We start from the raw sequence: 24,730 nt of genomic DNA, 5'->3' as shown, positions 1-24,730 counted from the left end.
GTTTACAGCGCATGCGCTAATTCTCCCAACGCTACCATCCTCTGAAGCATAGCTCAGCAATAGAGGAAAGGAAGCGCTGACAGCGCATGCGCTAATTCTCCCAACGCTACCATCCTCTGAAGCATAGCTCAGCAATAGAGGAAAGGAAGCGTTTACAGCGCATGCGCCTTTACCCCAACTCTAACCACTGCCAGTTATCCAGTAGTGTTTTTTTTTCTTGGACTTCAACTCCCAGAAGCCTCCGCTGCTTTGGTCAATGGCCGGGAATTCTGGGAAATGAAGTCCAAAGTGGATGAAGCGCCTACAGCACGGCGTTTCTTAAAGGTACAGTGGTTCTTTCCAACCGTTGCGATGGTTCAAGCCCGGCCGGAAGTGACGTTGAGCATCTCATTCAAAGGCCTGTGTGTGTGGAGTGCCAACTTAGTGCTTCCTCTTCCTCTCTGGCGTCAGTGAAGCTTCTTTCGCGGTTGAAAGGCTGCTGAGAGTGGGAGCGCCATGTCAGGCCGAGAAGGTAAAGATGGAGGGACGAAAGGGAAGCTCTTGATTGGGGCCTCAGTCAAGAGCAGTCAGGGAAGCTTGGCGTCGAGGGGAAATCCTAGAGTGGGAAGAGACCCAAGGGCCATTTGGCCAGCCCCATTCTGCCATGCAGGAACAAAATCAAAGCGCCCCCGACAGATGGTCATCCAGCCTCTGCTTAAAAATATCAAGAGAAGGAGATTCCGCCACAAGGCCTTGGCCTACGTACCCCATCATCATCATCACCATTGACCATACTGCAGGAGAAGATTGTCATCTGGCAGTTAAGGCTGCTTCATTTATAATAATATAAAAATAATTTATTTATAACTTGCCCTGTCTCCCCAACAAAAGTAATAATTATTTATTTATCATGTCAGAAGTGAACCGAGGGTACAAGTTGTAATGTATTTGAAAACGCAAAGTTAAAAAGAACTTGGCATTATACTAAATGTCCTTTAACCAGTAGCTGGCCACTTGGAGTGCCTCTGGTGTTGCTGTAAGAAGGTCCTCCCATTGTGCATGTGGCAGGGCTCAGACTGCACTGTAATAGGTGGTCTGTGGTTTGCTCTTCTCCACACCCGCATTTATTTTATTTATTTATTTATTTATTTATTTTATAGCATTTATATTCCACCCTTCTCACCCCGAAGGGGACTCAGGGCGGATCACATTACACATATAGGCAAACATTCAATGCCTTTTAACATAGAACACAGACAGACAAACATAGGCTCCAAGCGGGCCTCGAACTCATGACTTCCTGGTCAGAGTGATTCATTGCAGCTGCTCTCCAGCCTGCGCCACAGCCCGAGCCCATGTCGTGGACTCCACTTTGCAGCCCCATTTCTTAAGGTTGGCTCTGCACCTCATGATGCCAGAGCACAGTCTGTTCAGTGCCTTCCAAGTCACCCAGTGTTCTGTGTGCCCAGGAGGTCATCTCTCATCCAGTGTCAAGCACTGATTGAGCTTCCGGGTTTTAGCCTGCCACTTTTGAACTCTCACTTGCTGGGGTGTTTCTGCAGGTATCTCTGTAGATCTTAGAAAGCTATTTCTTGATTTAAGGCATTGGCGTGCTGGCTGATATTCAAACGGGATGGGCCGGAGATGTCAATGCCTTGAGAGAAGCCTCCCCGCAGAATCATGACACATCGCGACATCCCCTGGGCAATGTTTTTGTAGACGACTGATTCTCTCACAACCAGAAGTGACTTGCCACATGCAACCAACCAAACAAATGTAATAATAATAATATAGTAATAAAACGTTTACTATAGGAGCTGCCGGTGGCGCAGCGGGTTAAACAGCTTTGCTACTGAACTTTCTGACCAGCAGGAGAAATGGAGATGAGTACCAACCCCCAGAATTGGACACGACTAGACTTGTCAGGGGAAAACCTTTACCTTAATAAAACTTTATTTCTAGACCTCCCTCTCTCCCAGAAGGGACTCAGGGCAGTTTACACAGAGAAAGAAAGGCAAACATTCAATACCCAAAATAATACAAACACATCAAAAATCAAAGTTAGTCAGTGATCTGATGGAATTAATTTAAAGTTTCCTAGTCCTCCTCCTCTCAGAATGCTAAAGTGCATAAGTCAATTTTCAAGAGTTTTGTAAAAGAAAGGAGGGTGGGGGCATTTTTATTTCTTTAGGGAGGGAGTTCAGAAATGGGGATGCCTATCTCTGAGCCAGATGTAGCTTCCGGACTGTCTTCAAAGGCAGCCCCACATAGAGAGCGTATATGTTATTATGTTCTTCGCCTAATTGATTAACCTTTCTCTTGTTTCCACAGGTGGAAAAAAGAAGCCCCTGAAGCAGCCCAAGAAGCAGTCGAAGGAATTGGATGAGGTGGGATTAAGTAAAAGACTTCTTAAATTTTTATGTGACCCCAGGTATCTAGGTATATAAAATAAGTATAGAAATCAAACATTTGCTGATAATAAATCAGCACTTGCAAGGATTATTGAAAAGGCTGGTTTTCCTTTGTAGGTGAACCCTCTTCTGGAGGGTTTACATTTTATTTTATGTCAAAAGCATTGCATAAATAAATAAATAAATATAAAACTGATAAAATAAAGGGAGCACAAACAGCTAAATAATTTTACACTAAAACTGGGCAACAGTGACCGCATTGTCTGTAGCTTTAAACAGTTCTTCCTCTGTGCATGAGGCAGGGCATTGTGGGCAAGCATAAAGATGGTAAGTTGTTTATTCTGCTCCACAGTTGCACATGGTGGAGGATTTTCTAGGTAGTGCCATTTTGCCAGGTTGTCTTTTGATCTGCCAACTCCACTACTGAGTCTGTTCAGGGACTTCCAAGTTGCCCATTTTTGGTTTGCCCTTGGAGGAAGACCCTCTTTGGGGGGGGGGGGGGGGGGTGACACCATCCAGTTGGAATTGCCTGATTTCACTGCCCACAGGGATATTTTTGCTGTTGTTGGAGGAACATTGAGAGAAGTGGTGGTTCTCACGAAACTTTCCTTGATTTAAGTCTCCTGGGAGGAGGCTGATAACCATACAGTGGATAGCTTTCACAGTGTTCAACCTTATTTTTCTCACAATTGGCAGCAACTTCCTGTTGCACATCAGGGAGGGCAATGCCAGCTAGCTTATAAAGTCTATTGACAGATGTAGGTTTACTGTAAACACTGCACAACAGATTCATATAAATGTCTAAAACAGCCACTAAGTTATGCTCAGAATTTTTTTCCCGGACCCCAACGTGACCCTGTTTGGTGTCAGGACCCACGGTTTTAAGAAGAGTGTTCTAGTAGAAGAAAAGTGGGATGTTGCTCTGTGGTTTGGAAAGATGGCTTATGTTGAAAGAATTGTTACCCCCATAATCGGCAACCACTCGTGTCCAAGTAGGATGGCATTCCAAGTGTTGTGTCTTGGTGGTGGGTCTGCAGGTGACCATGAAGACCTATTTTTGACACACAGGTTCTTCCCTAGTGAGGTCATTGATTTCCAGGTGGAAGGCAGTCAGGTCAGAGTTGGCTTGACATACCTTCCTCTTGACGCGTTTCTCTCTTTTGCCCTCTATTCATGCCTCTTCAAATTTCACAGCACTTTTGATCACAGCTGACCTCCAGTTAGAATGCTCAAAGGCCAGGGCTTCCTAGTTCTCGGTATCTATGCCACAATTTTCAAGGCTGGCTTTAAGCCCATCTTTACATCTCTTTTGCTGTCCACCAACCTTCTGTTTTCCATTCTTTAGTTGAGAATAGAGTAACTGCTTTGGGAGATGGTCCCCATCATAATAACAGCAATAACACTATGTAATACGATTTTTGTTCCTGGGTTATAAATGTCATTTCCTCATTGGTTCTATCATAAAAACATGGAAAATGTGTATTAAACGGCCAGACTTTTTTTTGCGGGAAATCCTGCAGCACATTTTGCTCAATGAATATCTCACAGAATCTCAACCAATTCAACATAATTTGTGGCAGCCACAAAAATGAAGTTTCTGTTTCTATTTTCAAAGTAAGTACCACACAATTAAACAAGAAATAACACTTTCAAACCAGGAAAAGAAATTTCTTTAAAAAATTTTTTATATAGTGTAATACATTTTGTTTAGAATCTTAAAGTTGGGAGAGATTCCAAGGGCATGTAGGATGGCACAGTCAAAGCATCCCTGACAGATGGTCCTCCAGTCTCTGCTTAAAAAGCATTATACAAGGTGACTCCACTGAACTCTCAGCCAGCATATTCCACCGCTCTGTCAGGAAATTTTTCCTAATGTTTAGGCAGAATTACTTTTCCTGCAGTTTGAATCTATTGCAACAGCAGAAAACAAGTCTCCTTCCCCTATCAATGTGACATCCTTTCAATTATAAATGAAATACAACAAACATAGATTAGACATGAATTAAATGTATGAAAGGTTCATATGGCACATGCCTAAATATAAAGATATAAAAATATTCAGAAAGTAAATAGTAAGTAATAATCAAGAATAAGTCCGATTCAACCACACTGGAAAAAGATGAAGTTGTTTCACCAATACTCATTCAGCTTTTACATGTATTTTTCCCAATCAAACTTGAGATATGTAATCAATTTAGTGGTAATAACCAGTAGAGATTAATTAATAACAACAACCATGAATTCTATACAGTTCTTATTAACGCCCAGAAAAGTAAATACAAACTACAAAAAATCTATGTAAGCTTTATGATAGTAGAAAGACATTTTCATCCAACAAACGCATTGTGTATTGAAAAGGAACATAGTCATAGATTTCACAGTTTCGTACAATATATAAAAAGCAATTCAATTCAGCTCATTACGAGGTGAAAATAACAGTCAAGTAGTAATAGGTAGTTTGAGCTGGCTATTGAAGCTAATTTTTTTGTATCTTTAGAGGGCTGTTAGTGAACAAAGCAAATTAAGGTTAGTATCATAGGCCCTGAATTAACTGCCCTGCCATCATGTGAAATGTATGTGGACATCACCTGTCAATCAGTCTCGGCTATAATATTTCCCAGTTTATGCTTACAGTGTATTTGGTTGTTCTAATCGGTTCTTATTGTTACCAATCTCTCTTTAGGAAGATCTTGCTTTTAAGCAAAAACAGAAGGATGAACAGAAGAAACTGGAAGAGTTGAAGGCAAAAGCAGCTGGGAAGGGCCCACTCAGTACGTTGCTTCCTCTGAAATATCATACTAATGAGAAGTAGCCCTTGATCCCATGAGGAGTGTAGCAAAGAAATGGATAGAAAGTTGGTTAGGATAGGAAACTGGGGCTTGGAGTTTGAACTGAATTAAGGAACTGATTCACGAGTTACATCTATTTCTTAGTTTCATTTCAAGAGTGCATCTGATTTGGAATATGTTTTCACTCTGGATTTGATCTTGTCCTAATTTCCTATTCAAAATCCCAATTTGCTCTCACCTAGCCACTGCTGTTTGGTTTTGAAGAGGCAGTGAGTAGTTTGATTCATAGTAATAGTCAGGAAAAGTTTGTTTATGAGAGCAATCTTAACTGAGGAGCACAAAACCAGGTTTTGTGCTGTTGGATAGACCACTTAGTCAGTTTCATTTTCTCTCACATTCTGATTTTTTAAAATCACATTTTGGGTCATGTTTTTAAATAATTTTTTAACATTGCGAAAAATCATGCAAACCCATTACAAACCAAATTAAATTGTCAGCCCTCCTTTCTTCACAATTCGTGCTGGTTTTCCAGTGGTACAGGTTGAGCATCCTTTATCTGAAATGCTTTTAGAATAGTTACATGGATTTGGAAGAGACCACATGGTACATTTAGTCTAACCCCTATCATGCAGGATAGATAGACAGACAGACAAATCTTGGGAGATGGGACACGTGTCTAAACACTACATTTATGTTTCATATATACCTTATACTCACAGCCTGAAGGTGATGTTATATACAATATTTTAAAATAGTTTTGTTCATGAAACATAGTTTGTGTATATTGGATCACTAGATTCAAAAAGTGTCATTATATCAGCCACCCAGGTGGACAGTTTTAGATTTTGGAGTAATTCAGATTTCTAGATAAGGGATGCTCAACTTTATAGGTTTGTATAGGTATATGTTTTAGGGATCCTACACGTTTATGCTGGATGCATTGTTGGAGGATCTTATACCTGCTGAACCCAGGCCATTTGCTGTTGCTGTGCGCTTTCAAGTTATTTCTTACATAGAGTTGCTATATCATGGGATTTTGGGGCAGGATTTTCAGAGGGTGTTTGGCAGAACCTTCCTTAGAGAAGGTGTATGACTTGCCCAATCCAGTGGGCCCCAAATTATGGCCGAGCCAGAATTTGAACCCTAGTTTCTTACAATCCACTATACCATACTGGCTTTAATGATGGCCAGAGGATGAAGGGGAAAAGGGCTGTTTTGATGCATTCAAAGGGAAATAATTTCACAAGTGAAAAAGGATGAGCTGAGTGAAGGAAGAGGAAAGCCTTGGTTGATTGAAATGCCAAGAGTTTCTAGAACACCTATCCCCAGGGCAAGTTGTTAAAAAAGAAATGGGAACTGAAAGATGGAAGGAGAGCTAGGATTTGTAAGATTTTCAAAGTTAAGAAAGTTTAAAAGTAGTATTCTGTTTTGGTGGCTTTTTAAAAAATCGTAATGCTGATTTTTAAACGAGTTAGATAACTGATTTGTGAATTTTCGGGCTACAGTCTGATTATGTGGCATGTAGACATGTTGTACCTTTTGGTAGATTTTTGCTGACATGAGAAATATAATTGTCTTATGAATGAGAATAAATATTTGATATACTTCCAAAAAGAGTGAAAAGTTTTGTTCTGAAACCTGAAAAAGGAAAAGTGTGCTATTTGAGGTGTGAGGTGTGATCTCAGATTTTGACTCCAGTGTCACACATTGATGCTCATCCTTAACCTCAGCTGATCTTTGTCTCTCTCCTCTTTTAGGTGGAGGTGGAATAAAGAAGTCCGGTAAGAAGTAGCAGAGCTGATGGGATGTCCTTGCGAGAGACAAGAGAAATGTTTTCCTTTCCTTGGAGGCTTGGTAGTGGGGAATATTCCCAGGCTCATGTCATGTGAAACATTGCTTTGAGCACCTTTGTACATTTTGTTTAAATGAAATAAATGTTGCTGTTGTTTTTGTTTAATCTCTGGCTATTTTTTTCCAGAAAGATCCTTAGGTTTTTGGCCATTACCAAAAAAGTGCAGTGTTAATGAGCTCATTTAATAATAGTCATAAGATTTCTGGAAATGTTGATATCATGGGGTTTTGTTTTGTTATCTAGGGGAGAGATACTTATTTTTGGACAAATTAAAATATATTAGTCACATCATATACTGTATTGTATAGTTACTTATTCAAATCTTGCTTGAAGAAAAATATTTTTGCCTTCTGATGGAAGGCAAATATAGGAGGGAATTGCCAAGGAAGAGAACAGCCACCAAGAAAATGCTATCTTGTGTGCTTTCACCAAATAAGCCTCTGATAATGGCAGAATCTAGAGAAAGCCCTCCTCTGAGGATCCTGAGACTTTGGCATGTTTGTACAGGGAGATGTAGTCATTCACTGCTAGCTTAGTGCTCAGTCCAGGAGAACTCCTCTAAGTATAGCGCAAGCTAGCACAGGCTGAATCCATACTTTCAAATAGTTTTGTTGGAACTCCCTGTTCCCTTTTATCTGTAATAGCCACCATTTCTTTGTATAAAAGGTAAAGGTAAAGGTTTCCCCTGACGTTAAGTCCAGTCGTGTCCGACTCTGGGGGTTGGTGCTCATCTCCATTTCTAAACCGAAGAGCCGGTGTTGTCCATAGACACCTCCAAGGTCATGTGGCCGGCATGACTGCATGGACCGCCGTTATTTGTATAGTTTTGTATAATTTAACACTGGCCTTCCTAATATGTTTTTTTTTTTTGGTAGACAAGTTAAATTATAAAAATTACAGGATACACACTAATACTCTTCTCTAAAGTCCCATCTATACTGCCATATAAAATCCAGATTATCTGCTTTGAACTGGATTATATGACAGTGTAGACTCATATAATCTAGTTCAAAGCAGATAATGTAGATTGTCACAAAATAGCCTAGAACAACAGTAATATTGCTCAGATTAAAACAAGAAGAACTACCACCAACAACCTTGATCAGTTGGGTGAAGGTGCCAAGAATTGGGTTCCAGCATTCTCTATGGCGAGTGCTGCTTTTTATGGCTGGTGCTGCAGGCATAGGGCAACTGCAAGGTCAAGGCAGAAAAGGAGAAGGGAGGGAGGCAAACAAAGAAGGTGTGGCAGAGGAAAGTTGGCAATCCAATGAAAGAAGGAGACAATAAAGGCTAGAAGGTGGATGGATAAATGTGGCAAATGGAAAGGGCTAAAGAAAGAGCAGGAGTATATGTTATGGTGGTAACAAGACATTTCCTTTTGCTTTGGGCAGCAGACAGCTTGGGTTGTCACTGGATCTTTACACAGGAGTGGGCACAGCTGTGTGGGCAGATGAATAAGAATGTATTCAAGTGACCTGCGTTCACACTGTTTTAATTTTAAAGCCATGACTAAGTTTTGCAATGGGTGGGTCCGCATTCAGAATGAGGCCACTGATGTTTTGTAAGAGAGAAGTTTTGTAATATTTGTGGCTATTTTCAAGTGTGTAGGTTAAGCACGAGTGGAGCCAGCCGGAGCTAGTCAGGTGTATGTGTTAATGCATTGTTTCTATTCAGATATTGCACAGCTTGTGGCTCAACGTACCTTGTAGCTTTGGAGTTATGCCCCGCTAATGCTAGTCATTAATAGAAATAACGATGACTGTGTGACAATCACTAATATCATCAATCAAATGGGGCAGGGTAAGGATGATGATTATGACTGTATTTCTTCAGTGATGCACCCTAATTTCAGTACCACCAGCAGCAATGAAAACATCTAAGATGCACCCCATTTTTAAAGATATTTTTTGTGCCAAGTCGCTTCTGGTGTAAGAGAATTGGCTGTCTGTAAGGAGGTTGCTCAGGGGCACCCGGATGTTTGATGTTTTTACCATCCTTGTGAGAGGCTTCATTTTTAGAGATGTTTACATAGGGAAAAGTGTATCTTGGAATGGAAGAAATGCAGTATTACTATTGCTATCATCATCACCATTTTTAGGTTGGAGTTTAACCCTACACTGCCCAAGTCTGCAGTCCTCAATGAGGAGTAGTTAGTTAGCTTAGAATAGGTTGAATGCAAGTGCGTGCCTTTTTGTCTCTGACTTCTATTTTTACATCTTAGTGTGTGATGTGTGTATTGAGACTTCACTCTGCTTGCGTGTCAGGAGAACTGTAGTGCTTGGTGATTTTTCCCTTTTTTGGATCCTAGACAAGATGAGGTTAGTTAGAGTAGCTCAAACTCAGTTCTTTACTATTAAGACATGTAGTTATTATTTTTGTAAATATACCTTTTGTGATTTTAAAGACAGAACTCTGCATTTTGCCTCCTGAGCTCTAAATTGAGAGCCACATGGCACTTCATGCACTGCTTGCTGTGAGCTGAATGCTCAACTATAAGCATCCTGTTTTTGGGTAGTTTTCCCTAACACCCAGAAAATCCTAATACTTTTTTTCTTTATTTTGAGTTTTCCATCAAAATTGGGACTCAAAACATCCACATTTTTCTGAAATACTACAGTGTGTGCTATGAGTATTAACAGGTTTTTCTCAGCATGCCACTTCTCCAAATTACACTATGTAACACAATTTTTGTTCCTGGGTCATAAATGGTATCTCCCAATTGGTTCTATCATAAAAACATGGAAAAAGCTTATTCAACTGCAATCACTTTGTTTTGCGGGACATTCTGCAGCACATTTCGCTATAGGTTTTCAATGAACATCTCATAGAGTCTCAACCAATTCAACATAGTTTGTGGCAACCACAAAGATGAAGTTTCTGGAGCATAACAACTACTGTCCAAGTACTGCATAATTGAACAGGAAATAACACTTTCAAACCAGGAACATAATGTTTTTCAAATTTTGTTACATAGTGTTATGTTCAAAATATTTGAGCGGTGCTCATCCTCTGTGTGTGAAAGGTGTGGCCATCCTTGATAGCCACATTTCCAAAGCCCTTTGGATGACACCATTTGAGGCAATTACAAGCCAGTAATTCAAATCTTGACAGAAAGGTTACACAGCCCTGGTGTACAGGTATCAAACAAACAAACACATAAATATATCAAGCACATTTCATAATATAATACAAAGCCTTACATGAGGAAGCTGACAAACACTGCAGACTAATTAAAATTTCCTGCCAAAAGCACTTTTCTCATGTCAGGAGCGACTTGAGAAATTGCAAGTCGTTTCTGTTGTGAGAGAATTGGTTGTCTGCAATGGCTTTGCCCAGGGGACGCTCAGATGTTTGATGTTTTACCATCCTTGTGGGTAAAACATGAGGGTGAGGTCCCTCTGTCAGCTCCAGCTCCCCATGTGGGGACATAAGAGAAGCCTCCCACAAGAATGGTAAAACATCAAACATCCGGGCATTCCCTGGGCAACGTCCTTGCAGATGGCCAATTCTCTCACACCAGAAGTGACTTGTAGTTTCCTGACATGAAAATGACATTCACCGCATTTCAGGAGTCGCATTCTGCTAACAAACCTTTTTCTAAATAGCAAAAAACACTGGGGTCATCATAGGCTGGAAATGAATTTAAGACACACAACAGCATGTATGAACTTGAAATCGATTATGTTCAAGTGTAGCAATGATCTTTCAGCACCTTTGCCAGCAGGACTGCCCCATGCGGTGGGAACTGATGCCCCTCTTTCCCAGACTGGGTGGAAACAGGCTCAATTGGAGGATCTGGACCCAACTCTTGTAGTCCCCAGAGCGGTGCAGATGTTAGCCAAGATCCAGTTGAGAAAGGAAACTAAACTTTAGTATAGGAACTCCATTCTAAGATAGGAAAGTTACTCAGAGAGAGCTTATCTAGCTACGTCTTGGAAGATCGAGAGAGAGGACTCTTAAGAAAGGGAAGCGGTGGAGAAAGGAAATCCCTCGGAGTATCAGTTTACATCACAGAGATCAGGATAGGCGGACAAAAGAGGGAAGACTCCTCAGGTCACTCAAAGGATCTAATCCTATTATTGCTACCTACTATGAGGCACTCTTTAGTCTTGAGTGCTAAGTGTTGTTGCATTTCCAACAGCCGGATGCTGAAAGTTTCCTTCTGCGGGGGGTTTTTAAATGTGTGCTGTACTTTTAAGAAAGCCTCACTTTTAATTATTTTCAATGTATGTTTTCAATTATTGTTAATATAATGATAGTAATGAATTTGAATGACAAATGTTTGTATATTTTAATTATATTTTATATGGTTTAATTTGTAAGCCATCTCGTAAAGAACGACAACAACAACAACAACAACAATGCATAAAATTGGTTCACAATGTTTGGAAAAAGAAAACAACTAGTGGTGATAGGTGCTTCTGGGAGTAATTGCAAACATATTGACAAAACATTCTAAACAATGGGTTGCTGTGAGTTTTCTGGACTGTATGGCCATGTTCTGGAACATGGCCATACAGCCCGGAAAACTCATAGCAACCAAATGATTCCAGCCATGTAAACCTTCGACAACACATTCTGAACAATATCCCCATAGACAAATCACAACAGTACACAGTTACCAAAATGACACGACTTGAGTCTCAATTCTAAGAAAAAGTCAGGTAATAATAATAAAAGTTGGCACATGCCATATTATCTGAGGATATTTTACTAATTTTCAGATTCCTGGATAGAATTCAAATTATGGGTGATCCAAAATTCAAATCAGAGGGACTAAAAATGGAGAAGACAACTTCTGAGTTCTCTGCTGTTCTAGTAGCAAAGGTACAACATCATTTCAGGTACATAGATCATTTAAGGAGATTAATTGTGATAATCATTACAACAAATTTGCATAACGATGTTTGAGTTAACACCCCATGCTATTAATATAAAACGTAGTCACAGACACAAGATTATATGCTGCTAAGCATTTCTCGAAGGTCTAACTGCCAGTCCATTTCCTAATAGGTTCATCAGCTGTAATAGAGAGATATGATGGAGGTGACACAGATAGAAGGTCGCCTCCTCTTCTTGTTGGGTTTCCCGTTTCTCTATCTGAGGAGCATCACTTTCAAATATTATTGCAAAGTGGGCTTCCTGTTTTTCTTAGTAGGTTTTGCCTGTTTTTGGACCATCATCCTCTGTGTTTACAAGGGACGCAACATGGACAATGCAAGGTGAGCAAACTGGATCCATGTGTGATGAGAAACATACCATGGCACCTTAGTATTGAAAGTGGTGTTTTTGTTTATAAAACAGGAGTGTTGAATGGCGAGTGTAATAGAAGATATGTGGTGGCTGGAGTGCCAATGGGGTAGTAAATTTAGTCTAGATTTCAGTACAGTTTTAAAGGAGATATCAACGGTGATGAACCCTATGGCCTAAGTATAGCCACCACCTCTTTGGACAGTTTTTGAGACTTCAAGCCAGAGAAGCTTCCAGATGCCATCATTCTTCACTGGAAGATTTTTTTTTATTGTGTCAGAACTGACTTGAGAACATACTGTAAGTTTCTTCTGGTGTGAAAGGATTGGCCGTCTACAGAGACGTTGCCCAGGAGACGGCCAGATGTGTGACCATCCTGCTGGGAGGCTTCTCTCATCTTCCCACAAGCTAGAACTGACAGATGGGAGCTCACTCCATCTCGTTGATTCAAATCAGCAACCTTCAGGTCAGCAACCCAACCTTCAGATCAGCAGTCCAGCCGGCACAAGGGTTTAACTCTACTGGAAGATACTTTCTGTGTACACAGCAGTCTCCTCCTATTGTCAGATGATATGTTCTAAGACCTTCAGTGGATGCCTGGAACCTTGGATACTTGTTGCTTACTACCTTCAAATCAGCTTTGATTTATGGCAAACCCCATGAATGAGAGATGGCCAAGTCTCCCTGTTATCAACAGCTCTGCACAGGGCCATTGCTTCTCTGAATGAGTCTATCAATCAGGAACATAGTTTTCTTTTCTTACTGTCTTCCACTTTACCATGCTTTATTGTCTTTTTAGCGAGTCATCTCATCTTGTGATATGGTTAAAGTAGTTAATCTTCTGCACCATAGTCCAAAGGAGCTTGGCCTCTGATTGAACATCAAGAAAACCAAAGTGCTTTTCCAAAGTGCCAGAAATACAGCTTAATGGTGTAATGTTAAAAAATGTTGACCATTTCCACTACCTTGGCAGCCACCTCTCCACAAAAGTCAACATTGACACTGAAATACAACACAGCCTGAGCTCCGCAAGAGCAGCATTCTTCTGAATGAAGCAGAGAGTGTTTGAGAAACATGGAAGTGAATGCTCTAGCTGGAGATCAGCTGTGACCAGCTGTGCTATGGAATTTGAAGAGGCATGAATGGAGGGCAAAAGGGGAAAACGTGCCAAGAGGAAGGTGCATCATGCCAATCCTGACTGCGACCGCCTTCCATCTGGAAACCGATGTCCTCACTGTGGAAGAACATGCAGGTCAAGAATAGGGCTCTACTGTAATCTAGGTATCCACCACCAAGACACTACACTTGGAAGGCCATCATACTCGGACAACAAGGGATTGCCTAAATAGATTTTACAGGTTTTTTTCTGTTTTTGTTGGGGGAAGAGGGGGCAAAAAAACTCATTACTTGAGGTAACTGCTTTCTTGGACCACAATTCCCATACACCACTTTTGCAAGGACATACTCTAAACAAGGCTGTCTCCACAACATAGCATACCCAAACATGATCCCTCCCTTCATGTAATTCCCCCCTCTTCAATTATAATTCACATAATTGAATACAGCTATTTATTTATTTTTCTTCTTCTGATAGGATTTTTAACAAGCTACTGGTTCTCATTAAATATTTCTTTGGCATCAAATTCAAAATCCAAGGCCTTGAAAATCTCCCAGTTGAAGACTGCTATGTGATGGTGGCCAATCACCAGGGATACCTTGATTACATTGGTAAGTTCACAGCAGGTTCTGTTTTTATCTGCTTAGGGATCAGCAGCATTCACACCCTTCACGGTTTTCTGCCTGGGTTCCCTCTCCTGCTTCTGTCTCCTTCTTCTCCCTGTTCCACTCTTAGTGCTGACCTTCTTCAAAGCAGGAATAACTACACAATCTCAGGGTACAGTAGGGTTCATACACTTGAAGATTCTGATATTTTAGCTAAAACATTGTGGCATGGTCTGCTACTGTTGGGTGGAACATCTTTTTCTGTAGCTCAGGCGTGTCAAACTCATTTTCATCACTGGCCACGTCAGCCTAATGGTTGCCTTCAAAGGGCCATTGAACCCATGGACAGGGAACTATAATTTTTTTACATAGTATTCAGTGTTCTTTCCCCTCTCTGCAGAATGGCCCTTGACTTATCCAGGGCCATATCAAAAGCCATAATTTTGACCACAGATCCTGCCTCCAACTTATACACGAGGTTGACTTATACATGTTTATATAGTAGTTTGGGAGCCCCCCAGTGGTGCAGCAGGTTAAGCCGTTGAGCTGCTGAACTTGCTGATCGAAAGGTCGGCAATATGAATGTGGGGAGCGGGTGAGCTCCCACTATTAGCCCCAGCTTCTGCCAACCTAGCAGTTCAAAACCATGCAAATGTGAGTAGATCAATAGGTACCCTTCAGGTGGGAGTAGATCAATAGGTACCATTCAGTGCTCAACGGAGTTAAGGTCCACATGACCTTGGAAGTGTCTATGGACAACGCCGGCTCTTCAGCTTAGAAAGGGAGATGAGCACCAACCCCTAGAGTTGAACACGGCTAGATTTAATATCAGGGGGAAACCTTTACCTTTAGTAATATGGTAGTTTTCTGTTAAACAAGTAATGCCCATCTATTTTGATAACTGAAGTGTATCTGTATTTGTATTTTTAAATTCTGCTTGTCATTCAATAGCAGCAGTTAAGAGCTCTTCATATTAATATTAGTACTGAATATAGGGAGATCACTACTAAATGCAGAAGAAACAAAGGCTAGTAGCAACTCAATAAGAGCTATTAGGAAGCTCTGTGTAAGGTAGAATCTACACGTCTCTCCCATGTTTCGAGTGGCAGATTGGGAAGACAAATGGGTCACCTTCTCCATCTCCTGCCTGGAGAACAATCACTCTGTGTGCAACCAGTTGCATTTTCTCAATGATTGTGGTGATAGAAATGCCTGTTGCTACTTGTCTCCAAGCCAAAGAGCCGCTTGGCATAGGAAGAAAGGGCTTGTGGGTCACACTGTTCCTAGATAGATGAATACCAACCTCTGTCAGTGTACATCAGTCCTGGCTGGCTGGGATATTTGTGATTAAAACTACTAGAGATTTTATCTGTTCAGCTGACTGCCATTCTTATTCACCTGCTTGTGCAGGTGTTCTCCAGCACACATGAGGAACTGTGGAAGAGACTCTGCTTCTGCTTCTGGCTCTGGAGATCACTCAGGGAAGGGAAGAGAATGTATAGAAATGGCAGTCAGGCTGCATGGGAAATGTGTCCCAACTATGCAAAGCTTGGGGAGATGGTGCTGAAATAAAGGGCCATTGAGAATGGCATTGATTTCTTCTCAACATTGATCATATATGCCATAAGTGGGAATCAATCTCTCCTGATCTTGGCTGAAAACAGCCAACCCATTCCCCAGATAAAGGTAAAGGTTTCCCCTGACGTTAAGTCCAGTCGTGACTGACTCTGGGGGTTGGTGCTCATCTCCATTTCTAAGCTGAAGAGCCGACGTTGTCCGTAGACACCGCCAAGGTCATGACTGCATGGAACACCGTTACCTTCCCTCTGAAGCGGTACCTATTGATCTACTCACATTTGCATGCTTTCGAACTGCTAGGTTGGCAGAAGCTGGAGCTAATAGCGGGCGCTCACTCCGCTCCCAGATTTGAACCTGGGACCTTTGGGTTTGCAAGTTCAGCAGCTCAGCGCTTTAACACACTGAGCCACCGGAGGCTCCTCATTCCCCAGATATGTAGTTTCAAAGGCAGTGGAGATAGCACCTTAGTTAAAGATGTTTCAAAGGCACACAATATCAACATACAAGTATATTCCCCAGATATATACTCGTATGTTGATATTGTGTGCCTTTGAAACATCTTTAACTAAGGTGCTATCTCCACTGCCTTTGAAACTACATTATACGATCAGTGTAGACTCATATAATGCAGTTCAGTGCAGTTAAACTGCATTATATGACTCTACAAAGACCATGTAATGCAGTTTTAAATTGCATTATATGACAGTGTAAATGGGGCCTCATCATGACCATAGCCAGAAAAATAATGGGGGGGGGGAGTAATTTGCTTTTTTTAGCGAATCATGGAGAGTAGTTTCATAACGCAAAATAATTTAGAAATCAGGCTCCATTGATAAACTTCAGTGGACACTCAAGACAGATAAACTTCAGTGGACACTCATGGGATTAATCAGTTAAAATTCATGAGTAAACCAGAGTTTTTTAAAAAAAAAACCTGAAAAATTTCAACCCCCGGGCCTCATCACATCCCTATCACAAGAGTTTTCTAGGCAACATTTATCCAGAGGTTGGCTGTTGCATTCTTCTGAGTATAAGGGAATGTGAATTGCCCAGCAAGTTTTTGTGACAAAGGAAGAATTTTGACTAGTCTTCTGAAATTCTAGGCTAAAGTTCAAACTGCTACACCATGCCGACTTGACCATCAAATACAGTAAAATCTTCATAACCACAGAACCCATATCTGTGATTTCACTTACTCATGCCTGGGAGGAAGTGGTCTCTATGTTTGCTAGGTTGTTCCAGCCATTCTCTTTACTGTATATTTGCATTGGAGGACCTAGCAAATTGCTAGAGACAGCATTGTGGAATAAAACATTGTTTGGCTATGGTTTGGGTTTTTTGTTTTGTTTTGTGCGGATGGTTCACTGAGAACAATAAAATGTTACTGAGGTTTCACACGTGACCTGCTGACTGCCCTTTGTCCATACCTATAGCAAAACCATTATGAAAAGAACACATTGAAGAGCCTTTGTTACTAAGTCCCCTATGGGGTTGGCTGCTGGTGCAAGGAAGGTTGGAGAAGACTTCATATTATCAGCCCCTTGTCCTTGGAAGGGCAGTTGTGTTAGACAACAACTCCAGATACACACACACACACACACACACACACACACACACACACACACACACACACATATAGAGAGAGAAACTTTGGATAGCATAGAGAAGGGTTAACACCCCTGTGTTATTTGTTGTGTGATCTGTGCCCCTGTTCAGAAGATTTCACCTCACTTTCTATCTCTGAGATAATTGGATTTTGAAAAAAAATGCTTGTTGTGGAAACAAGGAAGGGTGATAAAGCTTGAGTGGAGACCCCTTTTCTCATGTTAACTCTTCCAGTAGTGAATTTCCCTTCCTAGGGATAGATTTCTCTCACTTCCTGTTGTCTCTATTCTTAACTATTTGTTGTTTGTGAGTCGGACTGCCTGTAAGTGTGATGGTAGAAAAATGGATGGCAGGAGTAATAGAATTTCTGTTAGTGAGATCAAAACTGAGAACAATATGGCATGCTCTTTTGAACCTCGGTATTTTAAATATTTTGTGCTGGGCATCATGTATCAATCATACAGATTATTTTAACCAGCTTATAGTGTACTGAAAAATCAGTTTCTGTAGTTCTCTGGCCAATCATGAAAAGTAGAAATGTCTCTTTTTTGGACTGCAAGTCATGGAATCTCTTAGCCACCCCATCAGGTAAAGACTGTATATTATAATTGTCAATGACTTAGAAGATGCTATAATATGCATCCTCTCACACCCCCAGACTCACATCTTGATGCTTTTTCCAACAGCATTGTCTGAATTTCTTCCTCCACGATGTGTCCCTCTTGCTAAAAAGGAGTTTCAGTTTGTGGGATTATTGGGCCTGACATCTTGGCTGTGTGGCTTCTTCTTTATTGACCGTGAGGAGAAATCCCGAGCCATCAACACCATGTTACATATACAAAAAACCATGGTGGCAAAAAGGGTGAGTGCATCTCTACATATTCATACACACACACACACAGAGAGAGAGAGAGAGAGAGAGAGAGAGAGAGAGAGAGAGAGAGAGATAGAAATGAATTCATGTCTATCTACATTTCCCACAGCCATAATTATTCAATAAGGTATTAGCAAAATGACATAACCAGAGGTTGGGACGTTACTTTTAAAGATGAATTAATTGCCATTATAGTTCCAAGGGTCTCCAAAAGTAATTGGAGCCCCGGTGGCAAAGTGTGTTAAAGCATTGAGCTGCTGAACCTGCAGACTGAAAGGTCGCAGGTTCAAATCCCGGGAGCGGATTGAGCGCCTGTTGTTGCTCCAGCTTCTGCCAACCTAGCAGTTCGAAAACATGCCAGTGTGAGTAGATCAATAGGTACCGCTCCAGCGGGAAGGTAACAGCACTCCATGCAGTCATGCTGGCCACATGACCTTGGAGGTGTCTACGGACAATGCCGGCTCTTCAGCTTAGAAATGGAGATGAGCACCAACCCCCAGAGTCGGTCACGACTGGACTTAACGTCAGGGGAAAACCTTTATCTTTTTACCAAAAGTAATTACTGCTATAATTAGAATTTGTACGCCAATTGTACGCCGCCCTGAGTCCCTCCGGGTGAGAAGGGCGGGATAGAAATATCTGAAATAAAATCAATCAATCAATAAATTTTTAAAATAATGTTTTTCCTTTTCCCACAAGTAAATGTTGTTATATACTGTCAAGTTGACTGTGAATAATGGTAGCACTTTGTATGAAAGATCTCCAGGATCCCAGTCATCCACTGCCTTGCCCAGCCTTTGCAAATTCCTGGCCTTCATGGAACTGATCCACATGTAATACTGTGTCACTCTTTTCCTAATGCCTTCCACTTTATTGAGCATTACAGTCTATGTGCCCAGCATTGATAGGAAAAGGTAAAATTAAAGTTTGCCAAGAAAGGTAGGCACCAGAGTTCTGGAATGTTTCCAGAGAAAGGTGACAAATATGGCAAAAGGTCTCAGCTTTATGAGGAGTGACATAAGGAGATGGGTATATTGAGTCTGGAGAAGAGAAAGTTAAAAGTGGACATTATAGCTATGTTTAAATATTTGAAAGGATGTCATAATAGAGGGTTAAGCAGTTTGTTTTCTGTTGTTGTAGAGACTAGGTCATACAGCAATGGATTCAAATGGTAGGAAAAGAGATTCCACTTAATCATTAGGAAGAACAACCAGATGGTAAGACCTTTTCAACAGTAAATATATTGCTTCAAATTGTGTTGGAGTCTCCTTCTCTGTAGGTTTTTAAGCAGAGTCTGGATGGCCATCTGTTGGGAGTGCTTTGCGTATGTGTTTTTGCATGGCAAGTGGTTGGATTGGAATGAACTTGGAATCTTTCCAATTCTATGATTCTAAGCTAGTTGATGAGTAAATGCCAACACCCCGCTATAGACCAAGGCAGGGATGGAAATGATCTAGGTTACTCCCACTCATGGAGACTACACTCAAAGGCATAACCTTTCGGACTATGGAGCAAGTGGAGAAATGCATGGGTTTTCTCTTCCAATGTAGGGAGGGAGGGGAGTCCCTGTTCTCCACAAGAGGGTATAGTAAAGGCTGCAGGAGTAGTTAAGACATTGGAATGTTGTCATAGATCAGTAAGCCAAGTTAAGAAGTTAGAGGCTAACTCAAAGACATTTCTCTTGCCACTTTCCCAGGTCACTTTTGGCCTTCCTACTGGTGTTGTCAACTCACTGGTGTGAGTTGCACTCCAATGAAATCTAGGAAATAGATTTTGTGTATTAATGGAAAGAATGGTGAATGAAATCTCTAAAGTAAATACTCTTGAGTAAATGTTGGTAATTTTACCTTCACCCCTTGTTGTCTTCTTGTTTTTTGAACGTTCGTCTTTGTTTTATGCTAAACATTATGGTGAAATTTAATATTATGGTGGAAGATGAAGTAATCTTTGGATCAAAATAAATCAATTAACCTATACAACATACCCTCCAACGTTTTACAGATGAAAACTAGGACACATATAGTCAAGCAATACCAGAGTGCATTAATGAGGAATGCAACTGGGCACCACAGTTGAAGGGAGATGTTGACAAGCTGGAAGGTGTCCAGAGGAGGGCAACTAAAATGATCAAAGGTCTGGAGAACAAGCCCTATGAGGAGAGGCTTAAAGAACTGGGCATGTTTAGCCTGCAGAAGAGAAGGCTGAGAGGAGACATGACAGCCATGTACAAATATGTGAGGGGAAGTCATAGGGAGGAGGGAGCAAGCTTGTTTTCTGCTGCCCTGCAGACTAGGACACGGAACAATGGCTTCAAACTACAGGAAAGGAGATTCCACCTGAACATCAGGAAGAACTTCCTCACTGTGAGGGCTGTTCGGCAGTGGAACTCTCTCCCCCAGACTGTGGTGGAGGCTCCTTCTTTGGAGGCTTTTAAACAAAGGCTGGATGGCCATCTATCGGGGGTGCTTTGAATGCGATTTCCTGCTTCTTGACAGGGGGTTGGACTGGATGGCCCATGAGGTCTCTTCCAACTCTACTATTCTATGATTCTATGATTCTAAGAACTAGGACATCCTACTTTGCTTTTGCCCAAATATATTGGCAAGGGCAGGATTCTACCTCCACCTCCTCTTCTGTTGCTGAGTTGAGGAAAAACGATTTCTGCATGAGGATCTTAGGCTGGATCTATACTTCCATATAATCCAGATGATCAAATTAGATAATCCGCATTATCTGCTTTGAACTGCATTTTATGAGTAGTACACTTCCAGTTCAAATCAGAAAATCCGGGTTTTAAATGGCAGTGTAGATTCAGCCTTAGTTTGCAGGAACTGAAGTAAACTGTGAAAACTAAAGGAGAGAGAAACTGGAGAATTTGAACAGTAGCTGAAAAATGGGATGACAGAGTGTGCCGTTGCGCCTGGGGCTATAACTCTTAGTGAAAGAGGCATGGACGTGACATCTTTCCCCAGGGGATTGCTTCTTGCCCTCCTTTAGGGAAACTGGAACTCCCAAGGACCAAAAACTGTAGATAACTAAAAAACTGGGTTTATTGTTCACAAAGGGGGTAAAAGAAAATATACATTACAGTCTTTGATTGTTTTAAGTCCGTGGAGCTTTTCCAGATCCCTCTTTCTCTGGCTGTGAATGACGGAGCAAACTCAGCGTCAGTCCAATGACCTATGTCTGAAGACACAGTCTTCCTCTGTTGCCAAAGGACTGATATGAAGGCGCTTGAGACTCCTCAACGTCGTTCAGGTTGGCCCTGAACATGAAGTGTAAGTCCCAAGCATAAGAACCTCAGAATTGGTGCTGAGAGGTAACTTTTCAAGGGCTTTCAGAGCCAAGTCTCTCTCTCACGTCCATCCGATAGAGAGCTTGCTGGTGGAATGAAAGGAGGAAACACTGTCCTACTCCAGGAAGAGGTGGAACCAAACAATTGAGCTGAGTGAGCAATATAACAGATGCAAACAACATTGATTGACATATAAATAACCAATCCAACTACATTTACAGGGTAAGGGCAAAATCAGGAATGACACAATTCAAATCTTGCAACTTACAGATCCACATATAGATGGCGCCACTCGCGCCATCACACAGAGGATGAATTGATATTGTTCCTACCAAGAAAAAACAAATTGAAACTGAATCCAGACAAGACAGAAGTACTTACCATCAAGGGTCCTAATCTGGTCCTAATCTGTCAGCCAGTCCTTGATGGGGTTACACTCCCCTTGAAAGATTGTGTTTGCAGCTCGGGAGTCCTCCTGGATCCGTCCCTCCAAATGTCAGCCCAAGGAGATGTGATGGTCAGGAGTGCTTACTACTAGCTTCAGCTAATACGCCAGCTGCTCCCCTTCCTAGATTTGGAGGATCTGAAGATGGTAACCTCAAAGTTGGACTTCTGCAATGCACTTCATATTGGGCTACCTTTGTGCCAAGTTCGGAAACTCCAGCTGGTTCAAAATACTGCAGCCAGATTGGTTACAGGAACGTCCAGGAGTGAACACTCCATTTGCTATCAATTAGTTTGGGGCAAAGTACAAGGTGTTGGTTTTGACCTGTAAAGCCCTATATCAGTGGTTTTCAACCTGTGGGTCCCCAGGTGTTTTGGCCTACAACTCTCAGAAATCCCATCCAATTTACCAGCTGTTAGAATTTCTTGGAGTGGAAGGCCAAAACATTTAGGGACCCACAGGTTGAAAACCACTGCCCTATATCATTTGGGACCAGGTTACCTAAGGATTGCCTTCTTCGGTACAATCTGCCCCTAACACTGAGGCCATCTTGCCAGAACTCAAATGGCGACTGTCATCTGGAGGATCTTCTCACTGGCCGCCCCAAAACTATGGAACAACCTGCTGGAATTAAATGTGCAACTGAAGTCCTATCTCTTCTGGCAGTCAGTTTTGAACTATGAGTTTTAAACTCATGTCTTGGGTTCACTGTATTTTAATCTTTGTTCTGTGTATTTTAATATATGTATTTTATAGAAATATGTTTTAATATATGTATTTTACATAATGTTTCATAATTATGTGTTTTTAACTATGTTGTGTCCTGTCTTGAGCCTCAAGAAGAAGCAGGAAATAAATAAATAAATAAATAAATAAATAAATAAATACATACAGTATTATATGGGAAGACATGACACAAAGCTGAATTTACTACCTCATTTTCTTTTGCAGTTCCGGGTCTTAATATTCCCTGAAGGCACCAGGAATCACAATTCTTCCATGTTGCCTTTCAAGCATGGGGCTTTTCACCTAGCTGTACAGGCCCAGGTAAAAACCATTGTGTCGTTGCATGATTGTCTATGTCAGTACATCTTATCCATTCTCTTTTCCTCCTCCTCACTATATTTCTGTCCCCTACAGGTTCCAGTAGTACCTGTGGTGATCTCTTCATATCATCATTTCTGCAGCACGATACAGAAAACGTTCACTAAAGGTAAGTAAATGAAACACAGCAACAGACAAGAAGCTATCGAATATCAAAGCTGAGATCCACCATCCTGTCTCTTGGGATCCCATGTGGTTTAGGATCAAATGTGCTGTTATACAGAAACCAGTAGCCAGCATGCTGTGGTGGTTTGAGCGTTGGACTACAACTCTGGAGACTAGTGCTCAATTCTTTGCTCAGCCATGGAAAGCCACCAGGTGACCTCAAGTGAGTCGCAAACTCTTAACTCCAGAAAACCTTGTGAGAGCTTCACTGTAGAGTTGCTAAAAACTGGAAATGATTTGAAGGTACACAACAACATGAACAACAACCAGAAATGCCTGCACGTTTCCCTTCACGCACGTCAGGAAAACGACGTCCTGGATGATGGATATGAGACAGATATGTTGAGACACTTACAGTCTCCCATCCCAATACTCTCGTCCGTTAGGCCACTTAGCGAATGATGAACAGCACCAACAAACAAGACTTCATAGCTGTTTTATCTGCCGATCCCCACAGTTAAATATCTTTATTTACACAGCTATATTACAAAGAAAACAACCGGAGCTGTTGGCACACATCTTGTTCCGACAGAGAGATTAATGGCGACTCACTCTAAGTCCTTATCAGCTAACCAAGACACATCCCACCTTCCAATGTCTGTGACATGCTTTCCTTCTACGTAAGCAAAACAGAAGTCTTGATGCTTTGCCCTTCTAGCAATAAATCAGGTCTCTATGCAATTAACCACTTAACCACTGGAATGCTTACATACATACACTGTAACGACGAGTGAACATTTCACACACTACAAAATCACTGACAACACACGTATACCCAGCATACACATACACCTGATAAAGTATTTCTAGAATAGGCTTTTATTTTGCAATTGGATTAGAATCCATATAATGGAATTTTCTGTTGTAACTCTCCCTGTGCTCCAAATTTGGAAAAACTACGCTAGTATCCCTTTTTAACTACAGCTTCCAGAATCCTCAAGGCAGCCATGACTGGGATAGTCAAGGCACTGCACTCTGAAGCTCACATCCCATGTGTTTTAATATGCAGCTTCCATCTCTTTTGCCATGCAAGAAGAAATAATGTTTAAAGGATGGAAAGATGGAATAGCTGCAAAATGTATTTTGATTTCTACCTCTAAAAGCTGTCTGTCTGAAAGCACTATAAGCTGTTATTTATTTCTTTAAGTATTCTATTCTTGTGTACCTTTAAGTCATTTCCAACTTATGGCAACCCTAAGCTGAAGCTACAACAGTGCTTTCTTGGCCAGATTTGTTCAAAGGAGGTTTATCTTTGCCTTCTTCTGAGGCTGAGAGTATATGACTCACTCAAGGTCACCCAGTGGATTTCCATGACCAAGTAGGAATTCAAAGCCTGATCTCCATAGTCATAGTATGACATTTCAACCACTATGTCGTGCTGGATCTTTTGTTTTAGCAGTGGGCACAGACAATCATTTCTCTCTTTTCTAATCAGTCTCTTTCTCTCTTCTTGTCTATTCCAGGGGAATGCACTATACAGATTCTGCCCAAGGTAGAAACGCAGGGTCTGAAGGCCGACGATGTCCCAGAACTCACCAAGTTGGTGCGAGACACCATGTTGAAAGTATTTTACCAGATTTCAGATGAGGTCAAACAGTGAAACCCAATGATGGTGTTGGTGATTGTTTACACAATTTCAATAAACTACATCTTCTTTGTCA

The 24,730-nt window shown here is 41.3% G+C and overlaps 1 protein-coding gene across 1 annotated transcript; it reads left to right on the top strand.

The window, feature by feature from the left end:
* Positions 1 to 93: 93 nt before the first annotated feature.
* Positions 94 to 24,730, top strand: LOC100553366 (1-acyl-sn-glycerol-3-phosphate acyltransferase alpha). Its single transcript, XM_062969627.1, has 8 exons — positions 94 to 511; positions 2,311 to 2,366; positions 5,074 to 5,161; positions 6,937 to 14,009; positions 17,873 to 18,048; positions 22,752 to 22,847; positions 22,941 to 23,013; positions 24,533 to 24,730. Exons 4-8 carry the CDS (start codon positions 13,973 to 13,975, stop codon positions 24,667 to 24,669), a joined length of 519 nt encoding a protein of 172 aa, XP_062825697.1. The 5' UTR covers positions 94 to 511; positions 2,311 to 2,366; positions 5,074 to 5,161; positions 6,937 to 13,972; the 3' UTR covers positions 24,670 to 24,730.

The sequence above is a fragment of the Anolis carolinensis genome, chromosome 2 (genome assembly GCF_035594765.1).
Source record: "Anolis carolinensis isolate JA03-04 chromosome 2, rAnoCar3.1.pri, whole genome shotgun sequence".
NCBI classification, from domain to species: domain Eukaryota; kingdom Metazoa; phylum Chordata; class Lepidosauria; order Squamata; family Dactyloidae; genus Anolis; species Anolis carolinensis.
Note: the sequence above shows the minus strand (reverse complement) of the source record. Positions and strands in the feature narration are given on the sequence as shown.

What these genes read in the sequence shown, in the direction of transcription:
- LOC100553366 (XM_062969627.1), top strand. Translation starts at nt 13,973, where the DNA reads ATGGTGGCCAATCACCAGGGATACCTTGATTACATTG. An exon ending in GGGATACCTTGATTACATTG is followed by an intron (nt 14,010 to 17,872) that starts GTAAGTTCACAG and finishes TTTTTCCAACAG; the next exon opens with CATTGTCTGAATTTCTTCCT. An exon ending in ACAGAAAACGTTCACTAAAG is followed by an intron (nt 23,014 to 24,532) that starts GTAAGTAAATGA and finishes TGTCTATTCCAG; the next exon opens with GGGAATGCACTATACAGATT.